General features: G+C 37.9%; 1 protein-coding gene across 1 annotated transcript in view; it reads left to right on the top strand.

Moving 5' to 3' along the window:
• Positions 1 to 18,713, top strand: part of CUL1 (cullin 1) — a 51,725-nt gene extending 33,012 nt beyond the window's left edge. The window contains exons 8-22 of the mRNA XM_065832045.2: positions 147 to 309; positions 1,835 to 1,965; positions 5,196 to 5,303; positions 5,389 to 5,495; positions 6,653 to 6,701; positions 7,236 to 7,367; positions 7,900 to 8,017; positions 10,211 to 10,287; positions 11,474 to 11,605; positions 13,346 to 13,438; positions 14,739 to 14,786; positions 14,874 to 14,956; positions 16,334 to 16,439; positions 17,153 to 17,266; positions 18,164 to 18,713. Coding sequence (XP_065688117.1) covers positions 147 to 309; positions 1,835 to 1,965; positions 5,196 to 5,303; positions 5,389 to 5,495; positions 6,653 to 6,701; positions 7,236 to 7,367; positions 7,900 to 8,017; positions 10,211 to 10,287; positions 11,474 to 11,605; positions 13,346 to 13,438; positions 14,739 to 14,786; positions 14,874 to 14,956; positions 16,334 to 16,439; positions 17,153 to 17,266; positions 18,164 to 18,244 — 1,542 coding nt within the window. The 3' untranslated portion in view covers positions 18,245 to 18,713. The remainder of the gene's footprint in view (positions 1 to 146; positions 310 to 1,834; positions 1,966 to 5,195; positions 5,304 to 5,388; positions 5,496 to 6,652; positions 6,702 to 7,235; positions 7,368 to 7,899; positions 8,018 to 10,210; positions 10,288 to 11,473; positions 11,606 to 13,345; positions 13,439 to 14,738; positions 14,787 to 14,873; positions 14,957 to 16,333; positions 16,440 to 17,152; positions 17,267 to 18,163) is intronic.

Below are 18,713 nucleotides of genomic sequence, written 5' to 3'. Positions count from 1 at the left end.
ATACCTGCTTAAGTTATTGCTGGACCAAAATATTGCAATAGTGAGAGGTTTGTTGTTGTTTTCTAGAGTACTAAATAGTCATCTGTTTTGTGCTGTTGGATTTTTGTTCTGCCTTCTGAACAGGTTTCATGTTTATCTCTCTCTAGGCTGAAGCACGCCTTCTTGAGGAACAGCGTAGAGTTCAGGTGTATCTCCATGAGAGCACGCAAGATGAGTTAGCACGAAAATGTGAGCAAGTACTTATTGAAAAACACCTGGAGATATTTCATACAGAGTTTCAGAATTTGTTGGATGCTGACAAAAATGAAGGTAAGGAGATTCAACTGTTAGTTTTAGACTTAGAAATCCTCCCTGATGACTTGTGAATAATGTAGATTCTGGTGATAGCTAAGTGTTCAGGAGAGAAGGTGCTAAATTGATTGACAAGAAGTTTTTGATTAAATTGGGATGGCTGCGGATATTGCCTCAAGAGGCCTATTACAATCCTAAATATTAAGGCAAAACAGCACTAATTTTGATCTTTTAACATGGCTGGAAGACCTTCAGGAGCATTTGAGCCATCCTTCCAGCAGGAGCTGAAGCTTGTGTAAGAGATGTGAGATGAAAAACAGACCCGTAGTCTTAGCAGCTGCTTCAGTTTAATCCATGGATCTTTCAGTCAGCAATGAGAATTTTAAAATTCAAGTTGTCTAAAAGTATGTATAGGAAATGTTAAAAGAGAAATAGAAGCAGATAAGGAACATCTAAAATACAGTATGTAAAATAGGTAAAACTGTGTATAGGATACAAGGAAAGGGTGGAAATTAACTGATGAGATAATTTTGGCTGTGAAAATGAGTCTTAAGTGCCAGTAGTGGATTAAGTTTATACCTTCACAGAGAACATACAGAATAAAGATTTCTTCAGTGGTTCCTCTAAAATAAGTAGAGGCTATCAAAGAGTTGAGATATCTTTAAGGAATTGTCAGTTGTATTGATTCCTGTGAGTTTCTTCAGGAGTTAATAACAGAAAAAACTAGGGCCAAATAATTCCTGTGGATTGAAGATAAGAATGAATGGTGCTTCTGACTTTTTCAGTTGGGGAATTAATTCAATCTATATAGTAAGTCAAGCTAAGGCTCTACAGCTGAAACACTGCTTTTAAGAAAGAGACAGAATTGAGGAGATGCTATGATTAAGTTGACATTGATGACACCATTTGAGAGTTGTCAATTGCAACTATGACTGTCTCTTTATGTATCAACCTTAAAAGAACTATGAATAATTACTATAATCATTTTGGTAAGTAAGAGATGCTTCAAAATAGAAAAGGGCAATTCAGCATTATTAGTGGGTTAGAAGCTACCTGTTTCAAATATAAATAGAAGATTTTTATCCTGTACTACTATTTAAGAGTCAGGTGTCTGTTATGTTTGTAAATAAATGTATGTATTCTGTAATTGGAAGAGATTTGTGTGTAGTTTGGTGATGACTAAAAAAATGACTTTGTAAAGATCTTCTGACAATAGAAACAGTGATAGCACAAACAAGAACATTTCCAAAATTTAAGTCTTTTTTTTCTGTTCTTGAGATTTATGTAACATTGTGAAGGTAAAACAGTTCTTTAACATGTTGTTTTCTCTTTGATTAGTCTTAGCTTTCCAGAATAGTGCTAAGATTGCTATAGTGTATAATTTTTCTGCTGTGTTTTTTGATATCTTTATACAAAAGTATTTAAACGTATGTTTTTGTTGATGGTGGCTGTTTAACTCCTATTGACAACTTGTAAATGAGAAATTGGAGTCATAGCTAATACAAATGGGAGTTGTTGGCTTTCCTTTTTTTTCTCTTTTCAGACTTGGGACGCATGTATAACCTTGTATCTCGAATCCAGGATGGCCTTGGAGAGCTGAAAAAACTTTTGGAAACCCACATTCATAACCAGGGTCTGGCTGCAATTGAGAAATGTGGAGAAGCTGCTCTAAATGTAAGTATTGCATCAACATAAGTCTGTGTTTGGTTGCTGCCTGTTTTACATTAGAGGAGGGTGAACACTTCCTGATAAAATTTCCAGTTTACTTGTGTTTTTCTTCTGACTGATTTAATCTGTGACGACTAGGCAATTCTTAAATGTTGATATTAGGCTTAAAACAGGAGTCATATCACTGTGTTACTACTTTCTGAGCTTTTGGGGGGGTTGGTTTGTTTTTGTTCTGCACTTTCCTTCTGAGTTTTTTCTCTCTGTCAGGATGGCATGCTGCTTGGAAATCTGGGTGTGCAAATACAACATCCTACACTTACAAATACACCTGGAAGTCCACTGTTTCAAGAATTATCATCTCCAGTGGACTGTGTCTTATTTCATCTTCTTATAGACTTCTGACTTGGATGGGACTGTGTGGAGAAAGTCTGTGTCTGTTTTTTGGTGAATAGTTTTATTCTGTTTGGAAAAGCACAAGAAACATAAGAGGAAGAGACAACTGAAATGCTTGAAGAGGCCATAATATAAGGAGCAAGTCAGGTGTCTGCAACACTGTGGTTGTTCAGCCATATAATTGGCTTTCTTGATTTTTATCCCATAATTGTAATTTCAGACTTAATTTGCGTCAATTAGGGTTGAATCTCAGCAACATGAAGTTGTTTAAACCCTTCGCTAACCTTTTTGTCTTTAGACAAAATGACATTTTCTAGGTGGAGAAAAATAGAATAAAACATACACAAACCAAATTAGGATAGAATATGGATTCTGGTAAATTTTATTCAAAATGGGGTTCCACTTAGATTTTTGACAGTTCATTTTAACCAGTTTTTTGCCTTAGATATTCTTGAAATTGCTTCATTAAAGCACTAATCTGTAATGACTACATGTAGTGTCTGTTCACTTCTATAGTTTAAAGTGCATAGCTTTTTAGCAGTGTTCATCTTTTATGAGTCATGAAGTAACTTCAGGAATCTTCAGCTTAATTTGTTCACCTTCAATTCTGAAATCAGTTTTGCTCCATGGTTGACAGACCCCCCTAGTGGTCATCACTCTTGAGTTTCTTTGTACTTAGGCCTTGAAGAATTTCCCAGAAAAACAAAAGCTCTTTCTTCAAGAAGTAGTTCATCTTTGAGAGAGGGAAGCCTGAAATTTCTATGTATTAGTTCTTTTGACTTCCAGCCATCTACAAAATGATCTTCCTGATCACAACGCTTTTTCTCGTTTCTTCATCTTTTGTTTCTTTTTCCACGTGTTTGTTCCTTATTTTCGTAACAATATCTCTGGCTGTCTTCCCTGGGAACTACCTTGCCTCTTTCTCCAATATCCTTCCCTCCACTCTGATGCTATTAATCATTGCTTTGTTAGCCCTCTGTCACAGATAGGCAGAATCAGTCCTAACTTCTTTTTTCTGTACTATGTCTAAACAGATAGTCAGCAGGGCAAACACTTCTCAGTTTCTCTGTAGCCAGTGAAGAGAAATAGTCATACCAGCTTGACTCATCTGACCTATTTTAGATTTTTACTGCAGAACGAGTTGTGCTCTCAGCTCCATTAACTATACTGATAAGACTGCTCTTCAGTCAGAAGATTACTGCTTTCAGTACCTTTGGTTATCGTTTTTTGGAGTCCTTGTAATTAGTAGATGCCTTTCTGAATGTTCTCCAGTCTTGTCTGGGAGGTTCTCAGTAATCTCAGTTCTTTATCTCAAGCACAGCATGGTGGTCCACATCGTCTCTGTCTGTCTCCAGGATGCTGATACAACCCTACCCATCTTTTGCCATTTGTTGCCAGCATCCAGAACTCTTACAATAGGAATGTTACAGGAGTACATCTATGCCCAGTTCTTTTAGTTTTTACTTACGGACCTGATGTACTTGAGTTTGTCTAAATCCATTCTTGAACACGCTGATATTATCTGCTTCCAACAACCTCCTGTGGCAGCAAGCTCCAGAAGTCTACTGCCTTATCACAGTATCACAGTATGTTTGGGATTGGAAGGGACCTCAAAAGATCATCTAGTCCAATCCCCCTGCTGGAGCAGGAACGCCTAGGTGAGGTCGCACAGGAACATGTCCAGGCGGGCTTTGAATGTCTCCAGGGAAGGAGACTCCACAACCTCCCTGGGTAGCCTATTCCAGTGCTCTGTTACCCTCACTGAGAAGAAGTTCTTTCTCAAATTTAAGTGGAACCTCTTGTGTTCCAGCTTGATCCCATTGCCCCTTGTCCTATCATTGTTTGCCACTGAGAAGAGCCTGACTCCATCCTCGTGGCACTCACCCTTTATATATTTATAAACATTAATAAGGTCACCCCTCAGTCTCCTCTTCTCCAAACTAAAGAGCCCCAGCTCTCTCAGCCTTTCTTCATAAGGGAGATGCTCCACTCCCTTAATCATCTTTGTTATATGTAAAGGTGTTCTTTTTCTGTCTTAAACTTGTTTCCTATCACTTTCATTAAGTGTCCCATGGTTATAAAATGTGGCTTTTAGTGATTGTTCACCTTTTCAGTTATCCTCATGATTTTGTAAACCTTAGTCATATGTTCTTTCAAACTTACCATCTCCAAATTGAAGACTTCTAGCCTTTTTGGTCTATTGCATAGTAGCTGCCCAGACTGCCTGGTGTTTTAGTGGCCCCTCGCTGTTCCTACTCTAACTCCACTCCATCTTTATTGAGATGCAGAGATCAATGGCACATAGAACTCAATATGTGAGTGCCATAAACTTGATGTTTATTGACCTTTGGCTGCCACTGGGATTTGAGCGGACAGTTTAAGAACTGTCATCAGTTACTAAGGTCTCATTGCTAAATTGTACTTATTGGGGATACACTTGTTATATTCTTACTACGAAGATTTATTTTAACAGTTTCTTCTCTAGCAAATGGCATTTTATGATTGTCCAGCTCTCTCAGGTCTGATACAACTTAAGCTTATGTCTTGGAAAAGGTCCTTTTTGGAAATGTTTGCAATGGTTGAGAAAGTGGTTTTATCTTCTTTTCTTAGAATGTGGTACATGCTGCACTCTGGTTTCCTGTAAATCAAAGCTTGCACTAATGTACATCAGTCCCAGACACAGGACGTAAACTAGTCCGGATAGTATTTGACCTTAAAAATATTTCTAACATTTATATAGTATCTCTGTAATGATTTGCTTGGGCTAGTGTGTAGCTCCACTTTGGCGTAAGTAGAAAGCAGAAAGTCAGTGGGTTGCAAAAAACAATATCTCTTTATTTCAGGATCCAAAAATGTATGTACAGACAGTGTTGGATGTCCATAAGAAATATAACGCTTTAGTCATGTCTGCATTCAACAATGATGCTGGCTTTGTGGCTGCACTAGACAAAGTAAGTATATGTAATGGCATACGGTGTACTACTTTTTTTTCATTGTTTTGTCTCCCAGAATTTCACTGTATTTTGTGATTTATAGGCTTGTGGTCGATTTATAAATAACAATGCAGTGACAAAAATGGCTCAATCATCCAGTAAATCCCCAGAGCTACTGGCGCGATACTGTGACTCTTTACTAAAGAAAAGGTACGTCTTCAAAGACAAATTATTATTTCAAGTTGGGTTTTGTTTTAAAAGGTTTTAGCACCTGAAGTTTTATATTGTGTCTTCAGAAATGGAACTTAATGTTTCAAGAGGAATTAATTTTACCAAATTCTGAATACAAATATTTCAACAGGTCTGTTCCTAAAGATTCTATGGAGTTCACTTTTCTTTTTTAAAGAGGAGAGGGGAAATAGTAAAAGATCTAAGACCTTTCTTTCTTAGTAGGAAACTAAATTCTATTTTTTTAGTAAAACAGAATGTTTTTTATGTGCTTTTTTTTTTCCCCAAAATTTGAGTTATGTTGCATATTGCAAAGAGTAGATGTACATTTGCTTTTTCCACTAAAATTCTTGTTCTCCTCCTGTTGCTTTCTCTGTCATCTTCCATCTGGGCAGAAACTGAGGAGGATAAAAACTGCTTTCTAACCTCTCATTGTTTGTAATTTAATCAAGGTATTTTGCTTCAGACGATTCAGCAGCTCATACATTGAATTGGTATCAGTTCGTTTCATACTGGATTGGTGTCAGATTTGTCACTGTCAACTTTTCTAGCTTTTTTGGGGAAGGAAAAAAAACACCACCAAACAATGCAAAACCAGAAGAGCTTGCTCACTTTTCCCTTCCCCTGCCCTCCTTCCTTCAGCAAAGGGTTTATTTTCCCCTGTATAAATACTAACTTTCTGTGGGGCAGATTTGGGGGTATGCCTGATAGACAAGCATGATATGGAGGATAACAGTGTGAGCCTGAGCACTTATCCAGGCAAGACCCAGCTCTCTGAGCTGTTTTCTTTCCACTGTAAAAAATAATTTAAAAGAATCTAAAATAAGAAATAGCATTTAGCGGCAGAAAAAAGGCAGGGAGAGAGAATCCATGTTTGAGCCCATAAGTCCTGATACCACGAAGTCTCAAGCAATTCATGGTCCAGGACTTCAACCTGTTGCTTAAAAATCCTGTACTTCAGAATTGCTGACATGTGGCATAGTGAAGTGTTCATTTCGACTACACTGTTTCCTCTTTAAAGAGTCTTTGATTCCAAAACTACTCTGTGTTCCTTTATTTATGAAATTTCCGTATACATCCGTATGTTGTTTAAATTTGGCAGTTTGGGCCTCATTAAAAATGCACTTGTTTAATTACAGCTCAAAGAATCCAGAAGAAGCAGAATTGGAAGATACACTCAATCAAGTGGTAAGATATCTATAAATACAGTTCTTGTATGTGTAAGCTTTGACAAGTTAGTAATATGCAACTGTCACACAAGTCAAATGAGAGAAGACCGTTTATTTTGAATGTTTGATTTCATTACTTAATATTTCAGCTTTTCAGTAATAGTCTTTATCTCTGTGTAGCTTATTGGTTGTGGTTTTTTTAATTAAAAAAAACCCTTTACGGCAGATTTAAAGTGGCCAGATGGAACTTATGCTTTTACTTCATTTTTATATATGCCTATAATATATATAATTTCTACAATGTATTTTTTATAATTGCCTATATGTGATATGTATTTATTTGTATATAAGGCTGTACATGTGGAATGTACAGTCAATATGTTTAAAATAGTAGCCACATTTAAAACAAACACCACCACTCCCACTGCCCCCCCAAAATAATCCCTGCCCTGAAAAATGTAAGTGCAGATGCTACAAATAGCTGCTGCTACAGCTTTTTTCAAGACAAACACTTAAATGTTTTTTTTCTTAAAAATTTTCTTGGCTTTTCCAGATGGTTGTTTTCAAGTACATTGAGGATAAAGATGTGTTTCAAAAATTCTATGCTAAAATGCTGGCAAAAAGACTTGTACATCAGAACAGTGCCAGTGATGATGCTGAGGCGAGCATGATCTCTAAACTAAAAGTGAGTATTCCATGACTGTCCTGTGTTCTACCATATTGCAGGTCTTCAGGCTGCTACAAAGCGTTGATGTATATAATTTCATCTCATTATTTTATGTACAATAGAAAAATACACAACAGAGGTCTCCATTTTTTGTTAGTTTGTTTTTCTTCAACTTCCTGGGAACTTCCAGTGCATGTCTGTGTGAGGGAGTTAAGCTTGATTATTCTTATCCATATGAATGACATAGATACAATTATCCAGGGGAATTACTGTTGCTTAATTTCATTAGTGCTTGTTCATTCAAGGTCAAGCAAAATATGATCATATACTCTTTAGTAACGTTTCATTGTCTGTTTTTTATTTTTGAACAAAATTTTCTTCATTGTTTTTGATAGTTAGAGGTCATGTCTAGCTGGGATTAGTACTTTGATTAAGGGAAATACTGAACCTTTGTACATCTTTGTTTAAGAAAACAAGGTCAGATACTTTGTTCTTATTCTCACGTGTCAAAAATGTGTCTTGCTGACATATCTGTGTTTTTAAAATACAGCAAGCTTGTGGTTTTGAGTATACCTCCAAGCTGCAGCGGATGTTCCAAGATATTGGTGTAAGCAAGGACTTGAATGAGCAATTTAAAAAGCACCTGACCAATTCAGAACCGTTAGATTGTAAGTAATACATTTACCTAAGTTACTGTTCAGTAGTTTAGCTTCCTCTTACTTCCAAACAGCTAAATATGAGGGAAATATTTGATGTAGACATTATACCCCTAGAAATTAGAATTAATATTATTTTGACCAAGCTAATTAGGATTTTTAAACTAGTCTTATAGGTCTGTACTTTGTTGTCTAATAGCACTTCATATCTTCTGTTATGGGTAGCCTCTTCCTAATTTTGCAGCTCGTGTTTAGGTATTAGGTTGGCGCAAAAGTAATTGCGGTTTTGGAACTCGAATTTTAAATCATTATAACTAGGCTCAAACACATCTTTATTAATCAAAATAGGAACCATTACAGTCAACACACTTTTGCCAATGAGAAGCAAGTTTGTTTATTACTGTAACATAAAAATCTGTGCCTCAGGATTCAGCGAACTCTTGGAAAGCGTTTTCTGCATTCTGTGAGTTGTGGAAGCATTTTCCCTGCAAAAGGTTGTCAAGATGCTTGAAGAAGTGGTAGTTGGTTGGCGAGACGTCAGGTGAATGTTGTGGGTGAAGCAAAACTTTGTAGCCCAATTTCTTCAACTTTTGAAGAGTGGGTCGTGCAACGTGCAGTCAGGCGTTTGTTGTGGAGAGGAATCGGGCCCTTTTTGTTGACCAGTGCTGATTGCAAGTGCTGCAGTTTTTGGTGCATCTCATTGATGTGCTGGGCAGACTTCTCAGATGTAATGGTTTTGCTGGGATTCAGAAAGCCGCAGTGGATCAGACCGGCAGCACAGCACCAGACAGTGGCCTTTTTTGGTGCAAGTTTGGCTTTGGGAAATGCCTTGGAGGTTGTTCTTGGTTCAGCCACTGAGCTGGTCATCGCTGGTTGTCATATGAAATTCACTTTTTGTCGCACGTCACAATCTGATCAAGAAATGGTTCATCTTCCTTGCCTGGCATAAGTGAAGGCGATACTTTAAAAAGACATTTTTTAAAATAATTATTATTTTCGTTCATCTCCTGAGGCACTCATTCATCGTGCCTTTTCACCTTTCCAACTTGCTTCAAATGCCGAACAACCATGGCATGGTCGACGTTGAGTTCTTCAGCAACTTCTCATGTAGTTGTAAGAGGATCAGCTTTGATGATTATTCTGAATTGATCGTTGTCAACTTCTGATGGCCGGCCACTACACTTGTCAACTTCAAGGCTCTCATCTCCTTTGGAAAACTTCTTGAACCACCACTGTGCTGTATGTTCATTGGCAGTTCTTGGGCCGTAAATGCATTGCTGATGTTGCAAGTTGTCCCCTCTGCTTGAACTCAAATAAGAAAATAGCTCGAATTTGCTCTTTGTCTAACAGCATTTCCATAGTCTAAAATAAACAGCAAGTAGTAAGTCAGTAGCAAAAAAACAAAGTGAGAAAATTATGTATAACATAACCACATTTATTTACAAATGTATTCCAGTATCAAATGGCAAATTTCAGCAATGCAAAAACTGTAATGCCTTTTGCACCAACCTAATATGTAATTAATTTAAGTTGAATCCTGTCTGGTTTTCTTTAAGTAGTTTTGATTTTGAGCACAAGTTGGCTTAAGTTCATACTTATGTTAAAGTATTAAGGAAAAAAGAATGTTCTGGTTTAGGCTGTTAGACAGCCTTGTCACTTTTTTTATAAAGAAATATTATTTTCATTGAAGCACATTGAAACAAGTGCTTTAAAGAACTGATAATGATTTGTTGGATTACATTTGGAGCTGTGTATTGTCAAGCTTAAGTTTTACTTAGTTTAGATGTTCTCACTGACTTGCCCAAAATGCCTTGCAAGTATAAATGTGAAATGTTTATTCTTGCAGTTGTGTACTGTGAAGTGATGAGTTTTAGGTAGGCATAAAAGTGAACGCTTACTATTTTTACACTTGCATTCAAATCTGTTGTAGGGATAGAATTGGGGTAATAACTTCTACGAATGAGAGAAAATTGAGGGACTGTCACAGTAAATCTAAACCTGTGCAACTGCAGCGACATCTTATGTGAATTCCTTTGGTTTATGGTCAGAATAAAAAGAAATATGTTGCTTAATGATTTTTTTTACCATGTTAGTCTGAGCAAGGCAGAACTATGTCTTGTTTGTGTTAAAACTGGCACTGTATGTTTGAAGAGGCAGTGGGAGCAAGGGGAATAATGCAGCTCAGCCTCTTTACCTCTCTTCCAGTGGATTTCAGCATCCAGGTGCTGAGTTCTGGATCGTGGCCATTCCAGCAGTCCTGCACGTTTGCTCTGCCCTCTGAGGTGAGGTTCTTGCACTTGGGTCATTGGAGTGTGGAATGCTCATGTGAGAAATTTGTTTTACATGGCTGATGTCTCCTGGTTTTGCTGTGTGTCAGAGAGGACTGGAGGTGTCTCTGTGGTGGTTGCCTGTTTCACAGAATCACAGAATGGTTGGGGTTGGATGGGACCTCTGGAGATCATCTGGTCCAACCCATCTGCTAAAGCAGGTTCACCTAGAGCAGATCACACAGGAATGTGTCCAGGTGGGTTTTGAATGTCTCCAGAGAAGGAGACTCCACAACCTCCCTGAACAGCCTGTTCCAGTGTTCTGGCACCCTCAAAGTGAGGAAGTTTCTCCTCATACTCAGGTGGAACCTCCCATGCTTCAACCTGTGCTGTTGCCCCTCATTCTATCATTTGGCACCACTGGAAAGAGTCTGGTCCCATCCTCTTGACACCCACCCTTAAGACATTTTATAAGCATTGATAAGATCCCGTCTCAGTCTTTTCTTCATGCTAAGATGACCCAGGTCTCTGAGCTTTTAACTTATCCTTATTTGGCTGGAGGATATTTGGAACAAAGATAAGTGAGCAAGGTAGTAGGAGAGAGTTGTGTGAAATATATAAATGTTTTTTCCTGTGGAAAGACCCTGGTTAATGAATCTTACTTCAAAACATCTAACAGTAACTGAAGCAAATCTTTGGCATATTTTTCTTTGTATACTTTTATTTAAGAATCTTTTTCTTGCCATTGCTTTGGTTCTGTACAGTAAAAAATTTAGGTATTATTAGTTTTCTGTTGAGTCCTTAACTAGAATAGACAAGACACAAATACTTAACATAAGAAATAAGTAACTGCTGTTACTTGAAGGATGAAGGTGGATAAAAGAGACTGCCTTTCTAGCCTAGCTTAATCTATAATAAATGGAAGAATTGAACTTAAATGCTTGTTTGGGTTTGTGTTGTTAATGACACTTAAAGGAGAAACTCATAACAAGGGGAAATTTTCAACCAGTCTGAAGAATTTGAATGTTCTGGATTTCTGTTTGTCTTAATCAGACAACATGGCAGTTGAGAGTGATCTGATTTGTTTCTCCTTTGCTGGTTCAAGAGTATGATCTAGTGAGGGTAAATGAAGGTAAAAAATATACTTTTTTTTTTACTTATTTATTATTGTTGTGTGGTGTTTTTTTTTTTTTTTTAACAGTTAGAAAGGAGCTATCAGAGATTTACTGCATTTTATGCCAGTCGTCATAGTGGAAGAAAATTAACATGGTTGTATCAGCTGTCCAAAGGGGAACTGGTTACCAATTGTTTCAAAAATAGATACACCTTACAGGTAAGGATAACGCCATGCCAACAGAAGTACTTGGCAATGGTTGCATTCAGAGATCTGGATGCAGCTGATCATTTAACAGACATGTGTTCACACTCTCTGTTTTGCTGCTCTTATGCTATCTGAATGAGCTGCTCAGCATCTTCTTTCATCATTTGGAGATAATTGCTTTTCCTTACTTTAAAGGACCACGGTGCAGGTGAACACGTTTAAAATGGTGAACTGTGTAGATGATGAAGTAGTGGAGTTCATGTGAATACCTGTGCCTGCATCTAGAATAATTTTAATAGGTAATCATAGAATCATTTTGGTTGGAAGAGACCTTCAAGATCTTTGACTCCAACTGTTCACCTAACACTGACACTAAACCATGTCCCTGAGAACCTTATCTATGTGTCTTTTAAAGACCTCCAGGAATGGTGACTCAACCACTTCCCTGGGCAGCCTGTTCCAATGCCTGGCAACCCTTTCAGTGAAGAAACCTTTCCCAATATCCAATCTGAGCCTCCCCTGATGCAACTTGAGGCCATTTCCTCCTGTCCTATCCCTTGCTACTTGGGAGAAGAGACCAACACCCTCCGAGCTACAGCCTCCTTTCACATAGTTGTAGACAGTGATAAGGTCTCCCCTCAGCCTCCTCTTTGCCAGGCTGAACAGCCCCAGTTCCCTGTGAACTGAGCTGTATTTTATTTTTATGTCAAAATACTCGTTAACAGGATGTAATGATCTATGGCAAGTATTTTAAATCATTCAGTTCCTTAATTTGGGGGTCTGTACATGTTCATACATATACATATACATATATGTGCTTAGCCACTATTTATGATGCTCAAATGCTTTCATTAACTCCTGCGAATAATGGTGCTGTCTTGAAATAAAGCAAAGCACAGATGTAAGACCTGATGGCTGCAGATCTGTGTATTACTGAAGTGAACATAAATACTAGCCCTCTCCAGATGTCTGCTGGTGTTATGATTAACAGAACCTTCATTATACGTTTATTTACTTTAATGATACTTAGGATCTATGTTTAAAAGAAAATTAATTAGGGAAGAGAATATCGGACTTGTGGTTTTAAACAGGTGTTGAACTGAGTTGTGTGAGACAACTGCAACCTCTTTGTGTAAGATCTCATGGTGCTTATACTTCCATGTCTGCTTTTCCTCAAAAAGTAGGCAGAGGGGAGGAGTTCACAAGAGTGAAAAGAAACAAGATAATCTCAGACTGTGAACTTGTCACCAACATGTTAACCCTGTAGCGATAGACTTGAATAAGCCACTGATAGCTGCCTTGTTTATAAATTTGGCTTCATTATTCTACTGGAGCTGGAAGGGTTGTGAGTATGACTTCAGTAGTCTGTGGGTTTTAATGAAGATCAAATGAGTAACCATCTCAGTTACAGAGGAAAGGAACTAAAAGTTACATTAGCATGTAGAAAGATAAGGCTTTGACACCATAATAGAAGATCCAATGAAGTGTCTGCAGCTGGTTAAATGATCATAATCTCTGAGTTTCTGTTCAGATAACACTAGAAGGTAGAGTTCTGGTTGTATAAGTAACATCAAATTTTCCTGTGTTGTGTAATGATAAGCACTAGTTTGGTATTCTCTGTTGTCCAAATATTCCAGTATATGCATTAAACTAGTGAATTTCAGGCTGTTCAAATTCAGAAAGTGTGTTTATTCATTCTCATTTTCTAATTTTCCCCCCCTTTCCCTTCATTCTCTTTTTTGGATCTGTTAGGCATCCACATTCCAGATGGCGATTTTACTGCAATACAACACAGAAGATGCCTATACCGTGCAGCAGCTGACAGACAGTACTCAAATAAAAATGGTAGTGACTTTGCACATTTTACTACGCTCTTGTGAACAAGTATTTTGGTCTTCAGGGTTCTTCCTGCTATCGTAAGAAATTGGAATTAGATGTGCTTGAAGACAGAGTTGGTTTCTGTCCTGAAATTAGGCAGATGTGCTCTATTTTTGGTCAAGTTACTTTCCTGGTTTACTTCCTGGTAGTTAAAACTGCCTAGTCTTCTGATGAATTTTAGTGTGTATATTCTCCTGTTCATGACTAGAGTGAATTGCCTTGCTTCCTGCTGAGCTCTGGTAGTAAGTTTTCAGTGTTTTGCTACTTACATTTTAATATTAAAAGACAACATTCTAGGAAAACCAGTATTGTTTTTTCCTTAATTGGTTGATATGTGCCTCCATTCTTTACATCTCAGGGTTCATATACATGAACATAGTAAAATTTGCAGTTTTGTTGTCTCTCTCTTGTGGAAAAGGTTCCCTCCTTTTCTTTCCAAGTAGATTTAATGGCCCAGTTTATTTGGTATTTGTATCCTTTACTAGTAGGTTTGAAACAAGTCATCTGTGACTTCTGGAAAGTTAAGCAATGCCTGGTCAGTGAGACCTTTACTTTTAGAAATGCATATCTAGAAAGTTACTGCTGATGATGTTTTACAGTAACCTTAGAAGCCTTATGAGGTTGCCACTTATTATAGATGCTTGTTTGCAGACATATATATATATATTTATTCATGTAAAATAAATATTTGACCCAATCTATGATCAGACCAGGATAAAACTCTTTATACAGCTGAAAACTAACTGCATGGAACCCAGAAGACTTCTACTGTGGGAAAATAGCAGCTTTGAAAGCCTGCACAGAATGCTGCCAGTAGTGTAGCCTTCTGGGTGACTGGCCAGTGATAGTAATCAGAACAGATCCTTGGTGTAAGCAAGGAAACAAACATATGTTAATCAGAAGGCAGAGGGTGCTTGCTTTCTGAGGGTTAAGTCTGCCATGGTATCTATGGTTCAGTGGAGTGGAAAAAAAAAATAAATTAAAAATCGGCTTGAAAAAAGCCCAGCAACCACAAAGATCTCTTGTTTGGAATTAGTCTTTGTAAAGAATTTGATGTTATTTGGCTGACTGCAAAGGGTATATGGCTTAACACCCAAAAAGGGCTGTATTACGTTTTATTTCTGTGAACTGTATTTTTACTACGTTTTGTTTTCACTCATTTTGCAGTGGTTTGCACTTGCTAGTTCTCAGTATAAACCTGTGTATTCTTTAAGTTAGAGAAAGATGCTGTGTCTCTGTGCTGATAACATTTTCTGTAATTTTGTAGGATATCTTGGCACAAGTTCTACAGATACTGTTAAAATCAAAATTGCTTGTAAGTATTCTTTTTTTATGGCCTGCTCATCATTCAACAAAATGTATTAGTGAATATTTATGTATTTATTTTATTCATTTCTTGCAGGTTTTGGAAGATGAAAATGCAAATGTTGATGAGGTGGAGTTAAAACCAGACACCTTAATAAAACTGTATCTGGGTTATAAAAAGTAAGAGAAAACTACAGCAGCATACATCACTTGTGTATAATGCTCCTTCTCCGCTTTCAAAATTTGGGTAAAACCTAATACTCCTGGGATGAAAGCTCCAGGGTTGAAGTGCCAATTCAAATACAGATCCAACATAGCAACTTTAAAGGAGAGAGTTGGCTAGTAGGGAGGATAAGGGAAGATGCCAGCTCTCTGACTTAAACTTTTATTGTAAAGTCTGTCAAGGCCTGAACATATTTTCATATCTTTTTTGTTCCTTGTTTCTTGTCTAATTCTTGTAACATTTATTTCTGGTAAGAAATTGTGCTGTTTTTATGCTTGCAGTCAGCAAGTACATTATATTTTACAAGGTTACAGTAGTGTGTGGTGACCAGCAAAGGTCAAAGTCTCATCCACTGGAGATAGCGTGAGAAGATTAGCAGGCTCATTTTAGAACCTCAGAGCGTACAGTGATTTGAAAACTTAATAAACATGATTTTCAGTAGTTTTTATTATCTACTTTAACTAGTGTTGCTTTTAATGTTTGTATATTTGAAGCTGTTCATAGTACTGTAGTGAGTGTTTATCACACTTACCAGAGTATAGAAGTAAACACACATAAACTCAGTGAAGAGTTTAGTACTGCCTGAAAATAAGACATAAAGTGAAAGCAGCGTGTTGAAACCTTTCCTTGTGCTTCATGCTTTATCTGCTTCCTTCCCTCCTTGACCAGTAATTAAAGGTTTGAGAATTCATGGTCAGTTACATTAATGCGGTGATGGAAACAGCTCGGCATTGCTGCACTGTGTGGCTCAGTAGTTCCCAATTTATGCTACACAAGACTATGCTAAATAAATAACAGATCCCCTCTCTAGGGAAGCATCTGGAGCTCCTGCCCCACTCGTGACATGTCAGCTTGTCTTGACAGTGGCCACGTGTGATAGTGGGGAGCCTGTGAAATGAAAGGCAGAATTCTGTTTTACAGAACAAATGGATTTTTCCACATTATGGTCAGAATCCAGTCTGTACATCAGAAGGGTGATTGTCTTTCCACTGACTGACTTTGTTCCATTTGCTGACTGGAAGTTTCTTACTAAACATAGAAATCTTTCAAATATAGTGTAATTATACAGCACTGATTTGACTTAACAGATCGCTAAGTTTTATTCAATAAGTCATGAAGTACATGAACAAATTGGTTGGGGTCACTTGGTTGTGGGATTTGGGGTTGTCTAAAATTTTCAGAAGTGCCAAAGTCCCCTTTTGTTGTAAAGTAATTGTGGTGGTGTGTTTTTTATTTTGGAGCTGGGTTTTGTTTGCAATTTTTTTTGTTTGTTTTCTGTTTGTTTGATTGTCTTTTAAACAGGCCAGTTGTTTTATTCCTGGTTTTCTTTACAGTAAAAAGTTAAGGGTAAACATCAATGTGCCAATGAAGACTGAACAGAAGCAGGAGCAAGAAACTACACACAAAAATATAGAGGAAGATAGGAAACTGCTGATTCAGGTGACTTGTATTACAGAAATGCTGCCTTGCTGTGAATTACAACTTTGTAATCCTTTAATGAAGCTTACTGTGGCATTTTCTTAATTTTTATGATAAGACAACATGCCATTGCAGTGCACTCTGTTGGAGCGAAAAATATATTTACCATACTCCTAAAGGCGATTGGAGTCTGTAATAGAAAACATAGAAGGGTGTGATAGGATGGTGTTCTTAACATTTCTTCTAACGTGTTGCTGAGTGTTTGGTTTCCAAGGCTGTACACACTCACCAGGCCTCTGTCCTGGGTGAAAACTAGTAATACCTAGGTAGTATGAACTTGTGTTTTTCTTATCACTTTCTTTGGAATCTACTTGAGAAGTGAAGGGGCAGGGGAAGGAAATACAAATATACTACTTAAAGAGTATCACAGTAAGGTTAGGTATGTAAGTAAGGCTTTTTGTTATGTAAGTAGGTTCAGGTTGCTCTTGGTACCAGTTGGTTCTATGGTTGTGAGCGACAATAAGCTGAGTAGTTCTTAAGTCATGTGTCAAAACCACTTCTGCGTGAGTCTGCGTGAGTAGTCGACGTTTGTAGGTGTGCGTCTCCCCACTTACTGCTCAGGTTTGCTGTGACAGTGCTTCTGTGCCAGCAGATGTGATCTGCTAGGGAAGTAAAATGACTTGATCCAGAAAGAGAAGTAGTTTACTCCTAAGCACACGTTTCTGACTTTGCAGGCTGCTATTGTGAGAATCATGAAAATGAGGAAGGTTTTGAAACACCAGCAGCTGCTCGGAGAAGTGCTAACACAGCTGTCCTCAAGGTTCAAGCCACGAGTTCCAGTAATTAAGGTATGTAAGAACTGCATCTCTGAACCTGCATTCCAGGAGGTGAGGAGGGTGTATGTCAATAAAATGCATGCTTCTGAATTAAAAAGGGAAACCAAGGAGATGGGATGCATAAGGAGAGATTTTTGGGGTTGTAAATAAGTAGGAAATATTTTAACCAAAAATACTGTAGGTCTCTTACGGTGACATGCGTGTTTTGTATTGTTGGCTGTGGTAAAACAGTAGCTTGATTGCATCTTTTCATATCACTGCCAGCTTACAGCAGCCTCTGCTCCAGCCTTACCTCTTGTTCCTGCTCTCCCAGTTGTGAGAGAACCAATGCTTGTGGGCTGGCCCAAGAGAAGAGTTTCCTGATGTATTCTAGAATAAAAATGCTGGGGAATGAGGGTCATTATATTTGTTCGTTGTCATCCATTTGTTTAGAGGTCCGACCAATGATTATTATATCCACAGCAAAGGGGATGGATGGGGCAGAAAACAGGCAGTGGAGAGCAACTGCATAATTAACTGGCACCAATGCTGAAAGCTGCAGCCAGTCAAGCTGTGAAACAGCTCCTTACTGCAACTCCTGCTTTTAGTAACAGTACAATAAGTGCTCTGCATCTTGGTTTAACTCTTTATTTGCTGTCTTACTATGAAGTTGCTCAGCCTACTGATGTCTCCCAGTCACTACCCTGGAATGGCATCAAGTAAGTGTAATTCAGTTTAGTTGATTAGCGAAGTCTTCTATTTGGATGTGATCAGAAATGGGAGATTGGATTGCCATGGTTTGTGCCCTTTGCCTACTCCCATCCTCTACTTGGCATGAAACTCAGTGGCCAAAATTGTTCAAACTTTGTAGCAAGCACAGAGGGCTTTTTTCTGCCGGTGTCCTACCACTTATGCTTGTTTTTCCCACAGAAATGCATCGACATCCTGATTGAGAAGGAGTACTTGGAACGTGTAGATGGCGAGAAGGACACCTACAGTTACTTGGCTTAACGTTTTTATTAGCAATTACTTGACTGTGTGACACTCAGCAAATAGGTATGTGATGGAATGAATGAAAGCAACAGAACTTCATAGCAGCCACCCTGCTGCCATTTGGACCTCCCTTTTTAATAACTGAGACCAGGACTCCCATCAGCCAGTCTCAGATTTACATCAGAACTGCTCAGGATTGATACATTTCAAGTATGTAAATATGGACACCAATGCCATTTAACCTAATTTAATAACAGAAAGGAATCAAACCCTTCTCCTTAAAGGGTTGCATGCTACTGCATTTAAATCAATACATTGGCTATATGATAAACAGCTGCCATCACAGGCAGCACTTATAAATGTTGGCAGCACTTTGAGAGCAAGTCTGAATGGACCCATGTGTAATCTGCTATGAAAAACCATTTGTATAGTGTGTTTCATTTTTTAATGTGTGATAAATAAAAAAAATTAAAAGATTTCTGTACAA

This window comes from Patagioenas fasciata, chromosome 2, assembly GCF_037038585.1.
Source record: "Patagioenas fasciata isolate bPatFas1 chromosome 2, bPatFas1.hap1, whole genome shotgun sequence".
Classification (NCBI taxonomy): domain Eukaryota; kingdom Metazoa; phylum Chordata; class Aves; order Columbiformes; family Columbidae; genus Patagioenas; species Patagioenas fasciata.
This window is presented reverse-complemented; position numbering and strand designations above follow the sequence as displayed.